The sequence below is a fragment of the Ostrea edulis genome, chromosome 1 (assembly GCF_947568905.1).
Source record: "Ostrea edulis chromosome 1, xbOstEdul1.1, whole genome shotgun sequence".
NCBI lineage: Eukaryota > Metazoa > Mollusca > Bivalvia > Ostreida > Ostreidae > Ostrea > Ostrea edulis.
In genome coordinates this window covers 87,523,605-87,545,590 of record NC_079164.1, presented here as the reverse complement: position 1 = coordinate 87,545,590, position 21,986 = coordinate 87,523,605, and the positions used below count along the sequence as shown (strand labels likewise).

Below are 21,986 nucleotides of genomic sequence, written 5' to 3'. Positions count from 1 at the left end.
TCACACAACTCCGACGGAAGATCTCTCGTTGCTTTGCAACGAGCTTTTCTCTAGTTAGGAATTACATTTAGCTTATAGTGCTTACAATATATATACATTTGTGTATGTATTCATTTCAAAAAGAGTCAATTTCCATTTCATCTGGAAGGAGGTAAAAATGAATTTCACATTTAGCAACAAACAGAATGTATTTAATGAAAGGTGAAGATAACGAACAGTGATCAATCTCATAACTCATTAATCTATGAAATAACGAATTGCTTTTGCATTGTATAGGGTACTGCATAGAATACAATAATCTTGGAAATCGGATACAAGACAACTACAAGAGGAAGTGTTTAGCAATGGACCCACCCTGTCCAAATATCTACAAATCAACAGAAGCCTACAAATGTACGTGTTGTATTACTGGAATTATGTAATCGGTTAGAAAGAAGTTAGCACATTATTATTCACTCACTGTCGGTAAAACAAATTAAACCTGCTGTAGACGGGAAATCTACATAGTGTTATTTAAAAATAGATATACTATTAGTTACATACACTATATTTCTATGTTACATGTAGCGGAATTTAAATCTTACCTAGGCAACAATTGTTAGTATCTATGCCAGGACCTACAACTAAAATAAAAAAAAAAAAATTTTGCATAGTCAGTCAGAACTAATTGACGATTCTTGTAAATAATCAATTATCTTCATAATTGTAGTACATGACCGTATATGTACAAATTGTATACGTTATCTTCACCTTTCATGTAAGAAGTTGTTACTATTTTGCAGTGGTCTAAATTCTAGCCCAAATGTCAGAACAATTAAATCAGTAACATATACTAACCTGTGTTGTGTGATATAAAACTTATACGGTACCAATTGTGATGCACCAGATGCGCATTTCGACAAATAATGTCTCTTCAGTGATGCTCAAGCCAAAATTTTTGAAATCCGAAATACCAGTAAACTTGTAGGCCCTAAGAGCTATTTTAGGGGAAAACAGAGTGCCGAAAAGTGGAGTCAAATTCGTCAAAGGATAAGAGCTATGCATGAGGGAGATAATCCTTAATTTTGAAATGAATTTCTAAATTTTATCACAGCGATTAAATATACATCCGTATTTTCAAGTGATATATCTTTTTCCTTAGACCAAGAGTGTTACCAAAAGGTCAAACCATCACTAAATATATACGGGACAACGACATATAGTAATACCCACACAACAATGCTCAGTAATGCCAACACAATGGGTGAAACAAACGAAGAAAAAGACAATGGGTGCGTATTTCATCCTCTGTCTACAAATAATTCATATTGCAATTATCATATTTTTTCCATCTATTTGACCTTTTTGCTACTAAAACCACACGGAATTCACTTAATATTCTTTACATTTCATTTTCTCTTTGAAGGAATGTCAATTTGATAGTTTTACTAACAACCTTCACTGGAATTGTGTCAGTCATTACGACGGTGGTGATTGTCTACTTGGTGCGGAAGAGAAGATGTATGTAAATGTGTAATTTCTCTTTCTATATTTTGTAATGATTGCTATTAATGCATTTTCATATATTTGAATGGTCGTTTTGATTTTCAATACATCTCTTCTATCTTGAAATTGATGAATATAGAAAGATTTTATGTCACATGATTCATCAAAGGAAGAGAACTTCAAATACTATACCTTTGTATCATAATAAAACGTTAAAAATATCCACTCGAAAAATCTACACACCTCTTTTTTATAGTTAACAAGTTCAGGGTTACAGAGATTACATGACTATTGGAAATCATAACTTACCTTTCATATCAGTTATCTGTTGTACGAGTAGAAATGTAGGTTTTGCCATATTGATTCTGAATATTCGTCATGAAAAGACACCCCATTCTACCCTCATGAAAACGAAGTTTGTTTTATTCTGAAGTGCCTTCCTCGTATTATAACGTCAATCCTGCATTAGATTCCATCATATACAGAGGTTGTTTAGTATTTGCAATTACATATAATACTTTTTATCGGATAAAAAAATCCACATATACGTGGAGTTATACTTCTCGTTTGAAAGTGAATGATGGAAGTGAATTTGAACACAACAAATACTTCCCTAAAACATTTGAGCTTTTGCTATACATAAAAAATGTGATATTGAAATAGCAATCATATGTGATATAAAACTTAATGTTTATATGAGTTACAATATATTCATTTACATGTACCCCTACTTATAACAGATAAAATATTAAATTCGGAGATTGAGGTAGCTCCATCCTCATGTGACTTATCAATTTGAATGGTTGAAAGTGGAAAAACTTTATTAATTTCCACTCAATATAGTTTAATTTAATTAATAACCAAAGAAAATGTATATGTTGCCAGCTTTTTAAAGATGTCGGACATACTAAAACAGAAGTATATATCAACATCAGAAAATCACACATTTTCGTTAAACAGAATAATAGAAATAGATAAAAACTTGTTGAAATGACAAAATTTAAATATCAACAGTTTTTAAAAAAAACTGCTAATTCATAACTATGTATAGATTAATCATGGATATTAGGGAAACCAATGTATAATACACATCCAGTTGAGGAAATTCCAGCACATGAGTTATTGCCCTTGACAACATTTTTAAATTCATGAATAATTGATTATCTATGGAAAATATAAACTTTTTCAGTATTAATAGTTTACCAGATTTTTTATTATATCCAGTGAATAATATTACTCAGAAAGATATATTTCTATCATGCGCAAAATTTAATTTATTAAGATTTTTGCAAAAACCTATGACGTCACATGAGGATCGATCAACCTTAAAAAGATTGATATAGGGTTCACGACAGGTGTGACCGGTCGACAGGGATGCTTACTCCTCCTAGGCACCTACTCCCACCTTTGATGTGTCCAGGGGGTCCGTGTTTGCCCAACTATCTATTTTGTATTGCTTATAGGAGTTATGAGATTGATCACTGTTCGTTATCTTCACCTTTCATGTGTTAAGCTCCGGCTATAGCGCTATATTACCTTGAAAATCATTGTGAATATTCTCAAGAAATATTACTGCTAACATAGGTTACTACATGAATAAAAATATACTGGTCATCTGTTACGTAGGTAAGAAAGGTTCATGTCCAGTGGAGTCTTATGATGTAAACCATTCACTTTTTTTTCAAGGTTAGCCTACATCTCAAATGTTATAAATCTAGATCTTTTCTGCTGATAGGAAAAAAGTGTTTGTATTTTGTATAAGATAGTCTATGGGTGGCGGAATGGGTCAAAAGACGTTGCAAAACGAACAATTAACTTTCAAAAACTGAAATATAAAACAAAACAGCTTTAAATAATATCAAGGGACTCCGTTGTAAAACCAACGATCACCGATGCAAAACCAACAGTCATTAACTGAATTGACGCTAGATGGCGTTAAAAACAGTCATTAACTGAATTGATGCTAGATGGCGTTAAAAACAGACATTATCTGAATTAACGTTAGATTGATCTACGAAATCATTATATGTGTACATATTTTGAAACATAATTCTCGCGAAATGACCTTCATTTTTGCAGTTTTTGCCCTTACAAAGAAAGTAGGGGACGTGCTTACCGGTGTGGTCATAAGTTTCAGATAAGATAGTGGTAACAAATAGGGTATTGTAAAGCTTACTATACTAAAATCTTTATTATGGGCTGAATTTTAACAGGTTGCATCATACATGTACATGTATATCTTATAATTCGATTTTACGAAGAAAACTTTTTTACAATACACATTTCGTCAAATTGAAGGGATAGCGAGAAGGGGGTATGAAGACCTATCCAGTATTTGATGCTTAATTTTGTACAAGTTATGCTATAATTAACACCAAAACTTTGATGGGTTACAGTGTATCTGTAAAAAATGGATAAATAAGCACGACGAAACCCAATGATAATATAAATGTAATCGGGCATGTGATATTGTTTTCAAAAATGGGGAGGCAAAACTCATCTTAAAATTCTTGACAGCAAAAGCAAACAAAAATAACAAAACTCCAAATGTTCTAAATCCTAAATCATGGGAGAGGAAAGGGGTGAGGGGTTAAATTCATTGGTTCCTCAAAATTTATAACTCCGCTATAATTCAATACAACTACGTGTATATAAAAAGGTGGCAACCTATTGATCAAACTTTGCTAATTAAAATACACAGCATGGGATGACAACAGAAAAAGTACGTTGTCGAAAAACGACCCCCTGTCTCTCTCTGTGTCTCTGCACAAATATTAATTTTCAAAAAATTGAATCACTCGCGTACATTTGATACAAATTTCAACAGACAAAAATACATTCGAGATACGGATTGGATATTTATAGATGTATTCTTGTCCGGGGCAGTGTGAATTGATTACAAGTTAACAATTGCAGGGCTTTCAAAAGTAGCCGGTAGCCGGCGGATTTCCGCCGCCTATAGTAACATTAGGTGCCGGCTACTTTAGTGACAAAAATGTATGTCCAATGAAAAAATCTTTTATAAAACTTTAAACATCTTCCAAACTTTAGTAGACTCAGAAATCGCGGCCGTATCAACCAGGATGTAAAAACATGTTTACTTGCGCTAAATTTAGTTCAGGTAAATACCGGCACCTGATTGGTCGTCTGTTGGTGTAGAAAATAATACGTCAATTGCAATAGTCGGAAAGCCTCGGATTTACCCAATTCGTGACAACACAGACGAGATGTTCCGAAAGATAACAACAAAATCAATGATCGGAAAGAAGAGAATGAAGAGAAATACCCTGTTCAGCTTCGGGTTTAAAAAGCTAGCCAGAAGTGAAAGTGACACAAGTATAATATCAATCTACAGTTTTAAAGCGAAAACAGAATTTAACCAGGAAAGATTTCAGACGTGATTCTTTTTAATTTGCAAATGCCCACGTGGTATTAAATGAAAACGAAAGTAGAATTTTTCAGCACAAATTCGCTATGTTACCAACAAATCTGTTGTTAACTTGAATTTGTGGAAAAATAAAATTATAGACATTTGTGTTACTTATTAATTTGTAATAAAGATTGTTTGGGTTTTATTTAAAAAAATATTGGGGTGAGCAAAAGCAAAAGGTCCGAATGGGTTTCATGTCAGTCTTGGAGAAAAATATTACTCCCAGTGTCAGTTAACAGACTTTAAGGGACCAAATGAAAATAGAAATATAGAGTTGTGTTAATGGTGAAGAATATTCTTAAAATATTGGGAGTGTAACTCGTATTTGCAATTCAATAAAAAAAATGATTAAATACATGTAAACTTTTTTTTTATAACATACAATGTATCCGTTAAAAAAGGAAACGAAAGCTGACAATACAGGTAATTAGAACAACTATAAAATAATATATATTGATGCTTTACTATATAAAACTGGTGTTTGTTGTGATCTATATTCTTCTTACATTTTACTTTAATCTGCTTACTCTTGATTCCCTGGTGTTGGTAATATTACATTTTCCCTTTCATCCTCATACAAGAGTGGCAATGAGTAGCTTATTGATTCAAAAGAAAATTACTAGCAAAAATTGAGATTTGATTCCATCGTTTAAACTAATTTTTTTATATACACCCTTTACATACAATCATGGCTCTTCTTATATTTTATATTCGGTTACTGTTTAAGAGCTCACAATAGCTCATGTTTTTGTTTTTTTTTTTGTTATCTGTATGTAATATGCCAACTTTAATGAAAATTTACTTACTTACTTTTTCCCTATTAGTCACTCGATGATGATTTATTAGGACCAACGTGTCCTATTTTAAGTCTTTGAGGGTAAAAGGACATTTTTTTTATCACTGGATATGCTGATTTTAAGTTCAGAAATTATGTTTTGCAAATCATTGCCACTCTTAAGCTTTCATAACATAATCTTATTATAGGTATAGCACTATTCACTATTCTTGCTTTAGCTTTTGGAACATTCCCTTATAATAGTAATGTTTTAGTCACATGCAATTATTTTTATGATATATTTTGTTAATTTAATTTGTAATGAATTCTAGCTATGAATTGATTTCATTTCAACAATATGAGAAAACATTGTTTAGTTAGTAATACCTAAATATATCTAAGTGGTAGTCTGCACCTATTTACATTTTGAAATATTATATTTCAAAATGTAAATAGGTGCAGACTACCACTTAGGCGACTTGGCAAATTTCATCACTTTATTTACACTATTTTGTTGAATGAGTGGGTATTTGATATACCAATAAAAACACACAAATTACTATGTTTACTTCATAAGACAGATTTGAAAATAATTGGATGTGTAACGTTTGAGTTTTGTTTTTTTATTTCATGGTAACATCTTAATTGCAGGTAAATGTAATGAGGGGGACACGTTCACCAGTTCTCAGTCTGTGTCAGACAGCAGTATATTGTCATCAGCCAAAGTTGTCCAGGATGCTGAAATTGCTACGTCTGAATCAGCCAAAGTTGCCCAGGATGCTGAAAGTGCAACATCTGCATCAGCTCAAGTTGTCCAGGATGCTGAAATTGCTACGTCTGCATCAACTTCCATGCTACAATCTCTAAAATATGAGGCCAATGATCTGGCTATCAACAGGCTACAAGATATTTTCCCTGACTGCGAAGGGATACATTATTATCATCTTTGTCAGAAGAATAACTGTTTGTCGCTTAGAAGTCAGCAAAATGAACAGAAAAAAGACAAATTTGTCCATTCGTGGATAAGAAGTTCTGAAATGGCATTTTGCAATAAAACTTTGATTTGGTGGTTGGTGTACGAGGAGAATGTTGGTATGTTCTGTATACTGTGTAAGAAACATGACACATGTAACCAACAAAACAAGTCAAGAGTTTACAACAAGACGCCAAGTGTAAGGTATAAGAAATCAGCAGTTAAAGACCATGCTAACACTGAACAACATAAAACTGCTGTCATGCTAGAACTTACCAGTAGATCTTCAGTTTTCCAGAAGGACTTTGAGGAAAAGAAAGCAGTAGCAGATGATAATCTCAAGGCAGCTTTTTTTTTGCTCTTTACTGGTTAATGTCAGAAGAAATGCCAAACTGTAAATTTAGTAGCCTGATGCTTTTGGCAGAGAAAATGGGACATCCTTCGATCAAACATTTTAGATATACAGGTGCTGGAACCATGAGAGAAATGATGTTGACAATAGGACAACAGATTAGTGATGGAGTTGCAGAGAAAGTTAGAAACTCTGGGGTTTATGGTCTACTGGTTGACGAAGTGACTGATATCTCTGTCAAACAACAGATGGTTTGTTTTGTACAGTATATTGATGACAGTGGGCTTGGTCATGTAGATTTCTTAGGTATTGCTAATGTACTAGACTTTGGACCATCAGCAGATGCCAAAACTTTGTTGGATACAGTTTGCAATATTCTATCAAAGAATGACTTAGACATTAAAAACTGTAGCAGTTTTGTATCGGATGGTGCAAGCGTCATGGTGGGGAAAACAAATGGTGTTGCTGCAAAATTGAAAGAAACAGTTCCTACATTGTTAAGCATCCACTGCATCTGCCACCGCTTGGCATTGGCCTGCACAGATACAAACAAGAGTATAGAATACATAAGTACTGTTGAAAGAATTTTAACTCAGCTGTGGAAATACTTCGATGATTCCCAAAGCGATCTGCTGCTCTCCTCAAAACACAGCTTCAGATGCATCAAGATAAAGTAGAAACAGAAGATTTACCTAAACAAAAAAGGGTGTACATCTCAAGAAAAATGAAGAAAGCTTGCAAGACACGCTGGTTATCATTCGACAGTTCTGTCAAATCAACCTTTGAAGACTTACCAGCTGTGCTTCAAACATTAAGAGTATTAAAGATGAATGACGATCCAACGGCTGATGGCTTGTTGAAGAGAATGAGACTTTTCAAATTTGTTGGGGCTCTGGCAGTATTAAGCCATATACTACCAATTTTGGCATCTCTCAGCAAGGCATTTCAGAAAGGCACCATCAATTTTGCATCAGTACAGCCAGCAATTGATTACACTGTGGATAGTCTTGACAATCTCTTACCAACTGATCCAAGTGATCCTTTTACATCAGTTGTCATCGCACAGTTGAAAAGTGAATTGTCAGATCAAGGTCGTCTTGAAGCCTTGGAGTTACAGCCGAGTGAATTCGAATGGAACCAGCTGACCAATTTATTGACAAAGTATATACATGCTCTAAAGGAAAACATCCATGCTCGGTTTTCTACTAGTTTGCCCATTCTTCAGTGCTTCAGCATATTTGATCCATTAAGTATGCCTCTGAGGGGAACTGAAGCATTCAAAACCTATGGCAACGAAAGTGTTAAAAAATTAGCTGATCACTTCTACCAGGCAGATGAATCTAAAAAAGACAGAGAGGAAAAGCTATTAGCAGAATGGGGAAACTTCAAATATATTGTCAATAAGTGGAAAACGGACATACCTGAAAATGTGAAGCACCCAGATCCAAAACTGACACTGACAAGTATCTCTCCAACAGAGTGGAGTTTGCAGAGAATGGTCAGCAATCACCATTTAATGATGAATTATCAGGAACTTCTTCAGATTGCCAAAATCGTGATAAGCCTACCAGTGAGCAATGCATGGCCCGAAAGAGGTGGTAGTGCTATCAAACGAATCAAAACTCGTCTACGAAATTCGCTAAAAAATGATATGCTAGCTGCACTACTTCAGGTCTCTGTGAATGGACCCAAGATTAAGGAAGCAGATGAAATAGTCCATGAAACTACTGAAAAATGGATGAATCTCAAAAAAAGAGCAAAACTAGGAAAACATACTTTTGAGAAGACAGGAAATATTATGAACACAGAGACTGAAAAAGAAACTGAAGATGCTGGGGTACAAACTGATCTAGATATTGAAGAGTTAGAGGAGAAACAAGAATGTGTGACGAACTTGATGAAACAAGCATATAAGATTTTGGGATTTGATACGGAAGACATTGAGGAGGTTGGAGAAGACGAGGAGGACAATGAGTTTGAAGATGATGTGGACCTTTTTGAATATGAATAAAATAAGAATGTCACAAAGTCAAACTGAGTCCATTTTATTAAACTTCCCTTGTTTTAATGATCAAGTTTTTGTGCATTAAACATGCAGTTTAGTTCATTTCAACCATACTTTCTGCATGTAGAAACTTTCTTATAAACTTTCAGTACAAATGTAGAAATAAAAGTGAAAGTTTCTGTTCTGTTCTGTTCAAGCAAAGACACTTAAAAATTAAGTGATACAGCATTGCAAAAAATAATTACATGTAGTTATCTTGATGCACTTTATTTTTCATTTTGCATCAAAATTAGTACTTTGCAATGTTGAATTTTTTAAGTCTTTGCATGAACAGAAAACTTCACATATGAAACAATAAATTCATGGTAAAAGTAAAAATTTCAGGCAAAAAAATGACAATTTCAAAGCTGCATTTAAGTGCCAGGAAACCGCCAGAATGCAGGATTTTGCGTCATTTACCCCAGAGCTTCTGGGGGCCTTGAGCGGCCCCCAGACCCCCGGCCGTTCGCATTGGATTGCCTTCTACTTTTTCATTTCAGCCTCCTACTTTTAAATTTGTTGAAAGCCCTGCAATTGCATGCGTTAGTTGCACATGCAATTTTTGGCATATTTATACTGGGTTTTTTATTTTGGTCATCAAAAATATTGATAAAAAGTAAGAGTGTAGTATTGCTGACATGCTAAAGACATCCTCAACCGGATCTAAGGATGCCGAGAACTGCGACAAATCACATACGGGACATATATGAATATAATAAATGATTAAGTATATATTGTACAGTCATATGATTTGTCAGCAATTACACTTGATTTTTACAAAACTTTCTACATTGGTACTTGATTACAATCAGAAATAGTAAATGGTTAGGCTTACAGGAAACCAGTAGACAAGCATCCTTGCAGAACATCGGCAGTTATTCTGCAGCCATACATTGCATGTAACATGTGTAATTAACATTAATCATTATTAAGCATAGAGTAGAAGATACTGAGCTCTTTTAATTTAATATTTAAATGAAGTATTTTATTTTAATCGTTTAAATGATATTGTCTTCGGACTCCGAGGGCAAAAAGCGTCTTGCCCCCCCCCCCCCCCCCCCCCACACACACACACACACACATACAAACAATTTTTGCTGAATGTATAGATTCAGATCATTTTTACCAAATTAGAATATTAATATCTTTGTGGAGTTTTTTCGACAAGGTTTATCGCTCTATTGACCAGTAAAACGCAGACTATGTATTTATATTGTATTAGGATGGAAGGAGGAGGTTGAAACACAATAAACTAAACACATATTTGTATTGGTATTCTGTTTAAGGTAGACTTGTTTTGCAGTTTCTGATATGTTGGCATTCTGAGATTCGGACATGACTAGTAATTTTGCGGGAATTAAGTTTCAGAATATGTACTCATATAATTATTACGTAGATAGATTCGCGCGCCATCTAGCGTTAATTCAGATAATCTTTGTCTTTATTGTACGCCATCTAGCGTTTTGCATCAGTGATCGTTGGCTTTGCAACAGAGTCTAAATGATTTTATTTTAAGCTGGTCTGCTTTGTATTTCAGTATGTTTTTGAAAATTAATTGTTCATTTTGCATTAACGTCTTTTTTCTCCTTTCCGCCGCCCATAATAATCCATTCAGAATTTGAATATTGATGCTACGGCAAGCAGTTTGGGAATACCACATGTAAAATGTGGTATGTCTGTAATTGTGATTATTTCAAATGCTTTACATGTCTTCCTCTCTTTCCAGATTTATTGACGAAAAACCTTCCTTCAGATTCAAAGAAGACAGAAGATCGAATTAATGAAGTTGAATTACATCCCCTTAAACAGTGCGACATTTAACTCCGGACACGACAAAAGTCCGGAGTTTCGCCAACCCTTTTATTAAGGATACAAATAAACCCTTTACAAAAAAAGATGGGATTTTATGTCCACAAGACATGCACCAACATTTACACTTGTAACTATTGTAGTTTTTAAGATATTTCACCTGAAATCAAAAAATCCCATGGGATTTTGGAGGGATTTTTAATCCCACTTGGGGGATTTTCACTCCCACCAAAAATCCCATGGGAGAAAAAATATAATTTCTCCCATAGGATTTTAACTCCCGTATTTAAATTTAAAATGGGATACAATGTCCCATAGGAGGAAATGTCCCATAATGAACATGAAATGGCAGTGAATATCCTATTTGAGCATGAATGGGAATAAATATCCCAAATAAAACACAGGATGGGGACTTTTATCCCATGAATACAGTAATAAAGCAGAAAATTGTATCTTAAAGAGTGTTGTTTGTCATGATTCTTAAGAATGTACTTGCAAGCTAAGGAATGACATTAACATTATATCTAGTAATTACACTCCTAAATTATGTAGACCTATACATGTGTTAATGGATAAATGTCTAAACAACATGAGAAATTAAATTATATTAGAGCTCTGCATTACTAAACTCTTTCCCATGCAATTTTAAATGTATACATATAACCCTATCACAAAAATATCAGAATAAAATTGAACGGTATTAAATTATGCAGTTAGAACACTAACTTATTTACATGCAGCTGTTCATATTCACTATTGACAACCCTTTACAGGTCGTCAGGTGTGAATATTCACAGGAACCGGTATTTTTGTCTGTAATAATAATAGTACGCCTTATGGTACCATCCCCAATGAAAAAAATAACCCAAAAGGAATGGCACCATTTCTTACTCAAAGCTTCGCTTCAAAATAATTCGAAAATTCTGCTTTTATCGTCACCCACCCCAATTGTCATTCTGATTCAGTAATCCCAGTGCTTTTATTAGGGGTGTGTGGTATATACCCCTACTCTTATCATTATGTACAGGCTAAATTATCGGTTCCTCTGATATGTTGTGGAATTTTGGAATAGCCTAGCTTACAGTTACAATTTGTTTACAATATCCTGGTGTCACCGGTTTTCGATAGTGCAGTACTATTTTTATATATTTAATATATTCAGCAATTATTTCTCACCTGAATTTTATCTGTTCTAATCAATTAACTCTATCTAATGAATATATGCTGTTTTTTGTTTAAAACTATCAAAATCCAGGTAGCATTTCAACTTTCGTTAGATCCGCCATAATCAAATTTGTTTTGACTGACGTCACCTATTTTCGATAGTAAGTATGGCGCGCTGTTAGTGTTAAAACAACATTAAATAGAATGATTCTTTTATTCTTATTTTTTCGACCAAATTGATTACATTAAATAATGAACAAATAAAGCAACTTCAAACAATTTTAAATAGTGGTGAAGGTCCTGAAGACACACACCCAATGTTATTACGCCCATTTATCATATTTTAAAGTTGTCTAGGGGACTTGGAAACATTTGGCAGTAACAATTCAGCATGGACACTCATTCCATATTTTATCGACTGGAAAGCATTGCCCAAGGCCTCTGGATCATCATTCTTATAATTTCCTCTCTGGATGGAAAATATCTGCAAAGAAATAAACAAGAAATCAATAAAAACAAATTTTAAAACAGAGAATTTTTTAAAAAACGTATGGTGATATGACTATAATGCGTTTCCATACTGTTCTCTTGAACCGATAGTTCACCCAAAGAGAGGCTTATCTATTTTTAAAACACAGCATTGAGTTTATTATCAGACGACAGCATAGGTGAAGAGGACGCTGTTTTCGACGGAAAATAATCAGATTTTCATTGTGGTTTTTTTGGCATTGGGAAAAATGGCGTTTTCAGAATAGATGCACACAGAATTGTAGTCCTACCTCTTTGAAAAGCGTAATTCTCGATCTTTTTGGCTATCTGACACTTCTTGTTACTGACGCTGATTTTGGGAAAAACATTCCGAAAAATGACATTACAATTATCGAATGATCGTTAAAAATAATAACCTATCGAAATTAGGATACTATCGAAAATAGGTAACGGCACAATATATTAAAATTAGTGTTAATTAAGTGCTTACGGTGAAATCTGCTACTGCTAGATGATGCTAAGTTGTTTCGTGAACCGAATCAGACATCTCCAACAAGATTCTCGAAGATTTAACAACACAAGAATCATTTTACAAAATGCATGCTTCGGTCCATCATTCTCCCTCTGACAATCACATTCATTCTGAAGTCAAAGTACTTTCTCCTATACCTTAAGCGTCAAAAAGACTTTGACAGGTAAATACGAATAAACGGTTAACAGACATCTCGACCTTAAGAAAGTTCAGTCCTGGATGTTCTAGTCCAAAAAGAAGTATGACCCAATCTTATGCATTAATTTATTAAATTTCCGGTTGAGCAACACCCAAATCCTCTAGAGACATTGTTTACAGTTATATGACATTACCTAAATGTGTGACACAATATTAATCCACACCTGCTCAAAGGGGCATAAGCACCGAGCATAGACCTAAATTTTGCAGCCCTTCACTGGCAATGGTGACGTCTCCATACAAGTGAAAAATTCTCAAGCAGGACGTTTACGTTTTTGTTTTTTCTTTTGAAAATTTTGTTTTCATTTTTTTTTTAATGTTAAACATGAAAAGTATGACTAAATCTGTGTTGACAGCCAAAATTTTAACCTTCTGGATGCAGGAATAAAAGCAATATTTTAGCCTTCATTCTGCGTTATGTAAACAAAGACTGGAGTCTTTTTATGTTTACATTTAAGGTGGCTCACTACACCGGGAAATAGTTTCTCAAATCAGTACAAATTGATTTAATATTTTAAAAAAGATCCAGAAGATATACAATAAGTGTGTATTTCAACACATGAACAAAAGACTGGTGGATTTGAGCTCAAGATCTGTAGTTCACCAGCCCAATGCTCTCTCTCTCTCTCTCTCTCTCTCTCTCTCTCTCTCTCTCTCTCTCTCTCTGTCTGTCTGTCTCTTGTCCAATGCTTTATTAATTAACCACTTAGCTACCGTGTTATAGACGAATAAATCGATCGATACAAATACTTTCCCAAAACATTTAAATCGCCATCTTGTAACATAGTGTCATAAAGCTTTAGTGTAGTGAGTACCTTAACAAACCAGTGAAATGTTTAATTTTGTAATTGAATTTTCAAAGCATCTTTACTTTTGCACATGCAATTTTACAAAGATTATTCAATAAAGGGTAAAAAAAAACAACACTTAAAAATACTTGTTTTTGATCCACTGTAGATTTTAGGAAAATATTAGATTCCTGGGTCAGAGAAATCTAGACATCATTAAATGGTAATGAAGTATTGTAAAAAAAAAAATTCAAGACTCTCCAATATTGTTTGCAACTAGGAGAAATGGTCACAAGCTATTTTACACCCGCATCCCTCTTGGATCGAACCACTATAACTTTTAGGATAACAATAAATCCTCTCCCAACAATGTGCACATCTGCAAATGGCAATGAAGCATTGTACAAAGTTTCAAGTTTATCAGATAATCCATACAGGAGGAGAAGCATTTTAATGCACAATTTAAGACTTTGTGACAGACAGACTTACAGATATGGACAGAAAGTACAAAAACCATATAATTATATGAAATGAATTTGCATGTAAAAAGTACATGAAGTGCACAATTATGATTTAAATGTAATTATCATTTTTATTAGGAATTTTGATGTCTCCTCTTTTTGCAAACAATATACACATCTATATATGAAGATGAGATATATAATGAGGATATAAAACACTTCTAACAAAAATGTAAACAAATATGTGCAATGCGAGTTTGAAAATATGTATGTCTTAAAAAGTGATTGACTAGATATCAGGAAGCACTTTGCAAGCTCACTCCATGTTACTGTGCTACAACTAACTGAAATTCACTACATTATCCAAAATCCACCCCAAAAGAACCAAAACCTACCAACATTAAATACCAATATATATCCATGTGAGGTCAAGGTTTCAGGAGTGAAACAATGTGTTTTTTAAACTTTAAATCTCATTATGTTTTACTTTTGTAGGATATTCATAATGTTGAAATTGATTTAAAGCAATCAATTTTCAATTGGAGATACAAGGTACATGTATGCACATAAATGTACCACCCTGAATCTCATATCATACATGTACCTTATTTTATAGCTGGCAAAATTATGAAATGAAATTTAATGTCACCACAGAATTTATAATTTCCGTTTCTTTCTCTCAATTCACATGGAGACCTCCTTTTTTAGAGTCTTATTTTCTTTTACTTGAATGTTCTAAATTGAAATCTAAGGAATAATAATCTTGGAAGAAAAATCTACATGAAAATATTTTCTACTTTGAGAAACAAAATGACAAACATAACTGTTTTAAATGTAAGTCAGAAATAGAAAAATAATTCAATTTATTGCACTTACATATGTAATTGAAAGAAAATTCCTTTGAGTACATGATTTTAGAATGAAAATAAGATTGATTAATATTCAAAAAAGTATTTCAATTTCTTCAAAACTTCAATCTTCAGATGATTTTCCATCCATTGACACCCCAAATGTATGATCACACACATTCAGCAGGAACATCTGTTCCTCAAATCTCCTTCACATAACACTTGACTACTTTTGAAATGCAATTTAAGTCTTTTTAGAAATTAACAAAGATGAGTGTACAGATTCATACCCTAGCTGTTGATGATTGCTAAAACTGATCACTACTCAAAACTCTGAAACAAATCTTTCTGGATTTTTTTGTATTTCACACACACACGCACACATACACGTACATGCATACACACATCAAAAATATCAACAAGACACTGACCTTACCAGTCACCTGAGTTATTTAGTTAAAAGTATTACTAACCTCAATATGAATGAAATCTATATAATACAGTAACTTTTCTTGCTCTAGGCATGCATTTATATGCTAAATTCTAATATTCAGTAGAAGTATAATATAAGGTGTAATTCATTCCCCCAAAATCATCTATACTGATGAAACATTTTACAATTATAAACTTGATATACACTTTTAACACTATTTGGATCTGACCTTGAATCAGAACCCTGGAGTTGCAAGTGTCACAATTTTTGTACATCTCTTTCTGTTTTTCTTGACAATGCATCCATCATTTATAATATTCTAGTGTCAACAAAATTAAAGAAGGATTCTTTTAAATCATAAAGACATGTAATTACTATGACCATTTTGGTTCCATCTATTTTAAAGCTAGTATCAAAACCTTTAGATTCTAACATGTATATATAAACTGCGTTTTTAATTATCAAATACCAAAAAAAAAAAAAAAAAAAAAACCACCCAAAAACCAACCAACTTTTAGCTATTGATCTTAATCATAGTGTTTTATTTTGATAATTTAATTTACAGATACATGTATAAGTTGTCATAATGTCATTTAATTCTATTTTATTGTTGCATTTCCTCTTCTTGCCCTTGTAAAACACCTTAGAGTAATAAACTGTTTTATATAAGGCTGCATGTATATAAATTTTATTATTATTATCACTGATCGAGGTCATGAAATTTACAATTACCTGTTCTACCTAAAAGCATCAATAGCATTAAGGAAGATGTTATCTAAATTTAAATGTTTTACACATAAACACTATATATCAAGTTTGGTTCCTCCTGGAGTCAGAATTTCTACCCTAGGAATCATGATATTTACAAGCTTGATGTTTTGTTTACTGTCACAACAGAAGCTGACCACTAGCAATAGGTCACATGAGAGAATCAATTGACCTAAAAAATCTATCAATTAACATGATTGAAATGTTTTAATCTTTATATCCATGATAAGATATTCTTTATATATTTTATATTGAATTCAATTTGGTACTTTGACCTCTTTATTTTCAAAATAATTGGAATTATGTCTATATACATACATGTGAGAGTTGGCCTCCATGTGTCCAATGAAGAAATTATGAATAATGGAATCACAAATTAATGATTGTCTAATGCTTACAGGGATGGATCCAGGAATTTTTGAGAGAGGGGAATTTTACCATTAATTTTGGTTATCAAGGGAGGGGGTCCACCCTCAAAATGTGTTATTTTTACTTTATTTTAGCAAAATTTCCTGAACCAGCACCCCTTCTGGATCCACCACTGGGTTATCATTTACTCCTTCATTCTTGATTACAAACCTAAGGACACTAAATTGTAATTTCACATTTTTTTTTTAATTTGACAATATTTCATTATCACACAACAGCAAAATTATGAAAGCATATACATGTATGTACAATAATAGCAAATTGATTGTTCTGACATATCATTTGATATACATATATATTCATAAGAAAATTTGAACTATCATGCATATTACAGATTATCAGTCATCAAGATTTTTGTTGTGTTTTTTTTTTTTTTTTTTTGGTTCAAAGTAATTTCACATTTTGAATCTTGCTTATTAATTGATATGTTGATATGGAATCAAATGACATGCATGCACGCAGAAGTTATGTGAAAAATGTCAGATCTTGTGTAGCAATTTGTAAACCCAATGATTACAAAGCCTATTAGTATTCTATATCAGTAAAAGAAAATCCTATTTTAATTCATATTTTGCAATAGATGATAAAAGGAATAAGCATTTAATAATAATTATCAAAATCTATAGTTTAAAATTGAAAAACAATCTCATAAAAAATATAACATATATTTTACACATGCATTTTTGTAAACTTTACAAAAGGAACAGATTTCCCCCCTGAATTTATATAAAAATCAGTATTATGTCCTGTGACATTTTGTTATTATGCTTTAATAAACTTCTAATATTGACTTTGTCCTTGCATGGTCACTTTGTCCATTTTTTTTTTTTTATATCTGTACCCAGGTTTTGTCTTGTGACTTTTACCCCAACTAATCCCTCTGTGTATAATACACATGGGATGTTCTTTACAGCTCAGCAAGCCCCTGGCTTTGTTTCTCATTGTTCCTTATCTACAATTACTGGGTGAATGACTTTGTGAGGTTGTAATTTGCCATCTAATACTTTTATAAGCATTTCATATCATGATCAACATGTCATGCTATTTCAGTCAATATTATAAATAATTCATTTGACACATAATATGTAATATTGTAGGCTTATATGGTAATATTTGGAAAATAATGGCAAAGCAATTCTCAGCATGAACATTGAAAATTATGTTGCAATATACATGTACATCACCCAATACAAAGGCAAAGGATACATTTTAATTTTTACGTTTAAATTCATATGAAATATTGTGAAATTCATAATCATGTGAATGCATAGCTGCAGAACTGTAGCTCTCTGAGAAAATATTAATTGGTACAGATCTGTCCCAATATTTTCTCAGAGAGCTACAATTCTGCAGCTAGTGAATGTGGTTAACTTATACTACCATTAAGATATGTAATTTCTTTCTAATATTTGTTTAATTTGTACCTTTTTCATATTGTACAACAAAGTATAATTTAATGCACATTAATCCTCGAATTATAATAATTTTTTTAAATTATTATTTTTTAGGCTTAATTTTTTTTTATTTATTTGTACAAATAGAAATTAAGTGCATCATAATATATACTTTTAAAGGTAAGATGTACAATTGATATATAATCACTCATACCAACCATTCATACCACTCAAACATTTCAAAACTATGGATTATAAATTTTGATTAGTGCAAAATTTGTTAATTTCTATAAGGTCATCTCAAATCTTTTAAAATCATTTAAGTGACTTTTTGGGGGAAAACACCTGAAACACTTTTAAAGCCAATTTAAATGGTCCAGGTCAAGCATATTTTGCTTTTAGGCCAAATCTTTGTAAGATCATTTGTGCACTTTGACAATTATTTCTAAATATTCGGGCTAGTATAATGAAGAAGTATGGATGTTTCAATTTTCATTAACATTTAATACCAAAACCATATCTCCTTTTCTTGACCAAAAAAGCCCCCCCCCCCCTCCACACACACACAGTGAGGTCTAGATCCGCCACTGTTTAATCTGTGATTTTGGGGCGAAGTTGGATCAATTTCATTTTATGAACAGGTCCAGTGGTACGATGGATTTTTCATTTTCAAGACAAATTAATAGAAATATAAATTGTTAGCCAGTAAAAAGAAGTAATGATTTAAATCAGATACTTGGAACAGTGTTGATGTTAACAGGGACCTATATACTAGTTAGTATATAGCTATGATGTTAACTTATGAAATTCTTATATTGTATACAAGATATTATCCAACTAACAGATAGACTTTTGCAATTATATCTTATGCATTATGAACTGTAGCTAAACAATATCACTATTAAAATCTTATGTCCATTTCCATGTAGTTGGGAATCAATTAAGCTTTCCTGGTTCCGATTTTGGTTTAATTTTTATTTTGTGAACATAAATCAATATTTGTCTAATCACAGGAACCGGTAATTTTGTCTGTAATGATAATAATGAGAGTCTATACGATACCACCACCCCCCCCCCCCCCCCCCCCCCCGTGTTTTTATTAAGAGGTGGTATTGAATACACCCGTAAATATCATTACAGACAAAATGGTAATATATTTACAAGTGCACTCTACGTATTGTTCTCCACGGGCAAGGGACAGGCACCGGAAGTACGGATACATGTATTTAGAGATTGGCCTTCTACTGGTATATAATAAAATGAATTTTATTGTACCGGTAGAAGGCCAATCTCTATACCGGTAGAAGGCCAATCTCTAAAGCTTACAAAAAAGCGTGAAACGATTACATGAATCGAAAGAGGGATGAAATAGACTACGAATTCATACATTTCAGAGAAATTATTCCCACCAAAAATAATATGAAAAAAAGGTGGGGGGGGGGGAGTAGTAATATCCATATTTAAGGTGCCTGTGCAGGCAAGGGCGCATCCAGGAATTGTTTAAAGGATGAGCGGATTGCGACCCAAGTTTGTGCCTATTCCGCCCCGGCCCCAAAGATGGGTGAATATCTCAAACTGGTAAAATGACAAGTTTTGTTTAAAACTATGGAAGTAAAGTGGAGTGACTACAACCCTCTCGATCCGCCACTGATGAACAAGAACTACATTACGGGGATTAGGAAGCACAGGGTTCATTTAGAATAATTGTAATCTTTAAGGAAATCTTCGTGGAGCACATTATCGCAAATAGTTGCTGAAATTGAACCTTACCATAATTCCGCCGGCGAGGATTGCAGCTATTTTCACTTTCACATCGCAGGAGGTGCGTTTGATGAGCTATCAACTTATACAGACAGTATCTCCTCATATCTACATGTACAGGGGCGGGTCCAGGAATTGTGGTTACGGGGCGCCACTTTATGAGGCAGTGGGTCCATGGCGAAGCCCTGGTTGGGGCCCAGGGGGCGAAGCCCCCGGAAACTCCTGGGTTTTACAAATTTTATGGGCTTGAAATATTTCTCCTATTTAGTCATTTGTATTACATGTATTTTCTATCATTTTAATAAGATGAAATTAACAAAATGACCCAAATTTTAAGGGTTTTTTGGAAAATATTAAGTTCTCCCAATAAAGTAATTAAAAAAATTAAAAGATTTTGTCATTTATTTCTCCGCCTGCGCCACCTCTAAATCCGCCACTGATGTATATTGCAATAATCTACCAGAATATACTGACACCTTATAGGTGATACTTCATTAGTACAAATGGACACCACCACCATCCCTCCAAACGGAGGGGGTGAGACTAACAACGAAAGGGGAAAAACACATTCCGCAAATTATAATATACATGTAACAGGCTGTCTTTGCATTTAGTCCGAGTGTTTTCAGTTATCTTTTTAAAAATTCTATATATTGATTGCAACACAAACATCCTATTATAATTACATGGCGATGATAAAGTCTCAGTAAGTTTCCACAAAGCTGAAAATTGGTATACACCATATTGTACAAACTGATACAGAACTAAAATATTGCGGAAACTTATCAAAACTTTGCGGTAGACTATCAATATAGCAATGTGCATACTAAAACAGAACAGTTTCTGCAAACCGAAATTTACGCAAACTTGATCAGCTTTCAGCAAATTTTCGTTGCGGAAACTACTCGAAAACAACGTAGATATGTCAAGTTTCAGCAGGACACACCAAGTTTTTGCAGGGAGAAAGCTTTCAAGATGAAAAATGAGTGCGGAAACTTGACGAAAACCACTTGTACACCTAAGTCTATGTAGTGAAATTTGTATTTTTCATCCATTGTAAATTCCATGTTTTTAATGAAAAGAACTTACATGTATATAAATTGACATTAGTAAATACTATGTAATATTGCAGGTAAATTTTGTAGGGTATATAAGCGAGTGGGGGGGGGGGGGGATTCAGACCAGCTTTTAGTGTTAGGAATTGCATGCTTTAGTCCCAGTTTGTGTTACTCTGAAGTGAAGTCCCAATTGGTTATTAAAATACACGCACATAGATCTATACATTTCCATACACCTATATTCAGTGCAACCCCCCACCTAAAATTTTCAAATTTAAGGTAAATCGCGGTATCTTGTTTAAAAAAATGTACTAAACGATAAAAGAAGCAATAATTTCTTCCACTCCCGGAGAAATAAATGACAAAATCTTTTGATTTCTTGCATTACTTTATTGGGAGAACTTAATTTTGTTCTAAAACCCATAAAATTTGAGTCATTTTATTAATTTCACAAATGACTAAATAGGAGACATATTTCAAGCCCTGTAAAATCCCGGAGCTTCCAGGGGCTTCGCCCCCTGAACACCACCAGCACTTTGCTCTTCTGGGTCCACTGTGGGCCTCAAGGCGGCCCCCGGACCCCCTGCCTCATAAAGTGGCGCCCCCTCCCTGTAACCGCATTTCCTGGACCCGCCCCTGATATTACGAAGTTCATACAGCCCGAATCATCGAAGCTTAGACTGGGTATTTTGAATTGAAGATTTTAAGATTTCCAAAACGCAGTTTGACAAATAAAAACGGGTGTGTAATGCTCTAGTATGAAATTATATTGGAAAAGAAGAATCTACACGCGTG

At 33.4% G+C, this 21,986-nt stretch overlaps 1 protein-coding gene and 1 long non-coding RNA gene across 6 annotated transcripts in view; one reads left to right on the top strand and one right to left on the bottom strand.

Moving 5' to 3' along the window:
• Positions 1-11,375, top strand: part of LOC125667458 (uncharacterized) — a 116,514-nt gene extending 105,139 nt beyond the window's left edge. For 4 of the 5 annotated variants that reach the window (XM_056164631.1, XM_056164625.1, XM_056164621.1 and 1 more), the window contains exons 4-7: positions 277-393; positions 1,142-1,271; positions 1,406-1,500; positions 10,786-11,375. In XM_056164631.1, coding sequence (XP_056020606.1) covers positions 277-393; positions 1,142-1,271; positions 1,406-1,500; positions 10,786-10,880 — 437 coding nt within the window. In that variant the 3' untranslated portion in view covers positions 10,881-11,375. The remainder of the gene's footprint in view (positions 1-276; positions 394-1,141; positions 1,272-1,405; positions 1,501-10,785) is intronic. The other variant, XM_056164634.1, reaches the window with a different exon arrangement.
• An 852-nt stretch (positions 11,376-12,227) lies between these two features.
• LOC125653170 (uncharacterized) lies at positions 12,228-12,986 on the bottom strand. Its single transcript, XR_007361820.2, has 2 exons — positions 12,812-12,986; positions 12,228-12,516 (listed from the first exon to the last, which is right to left on the bottom strand). It is a non-coding gene; the product is annotated as an uncharacterized LOC125653170 (long non-coding RNA).
• Positions 12,987-21,986: the final 9,000 nt, after the last annotated feature.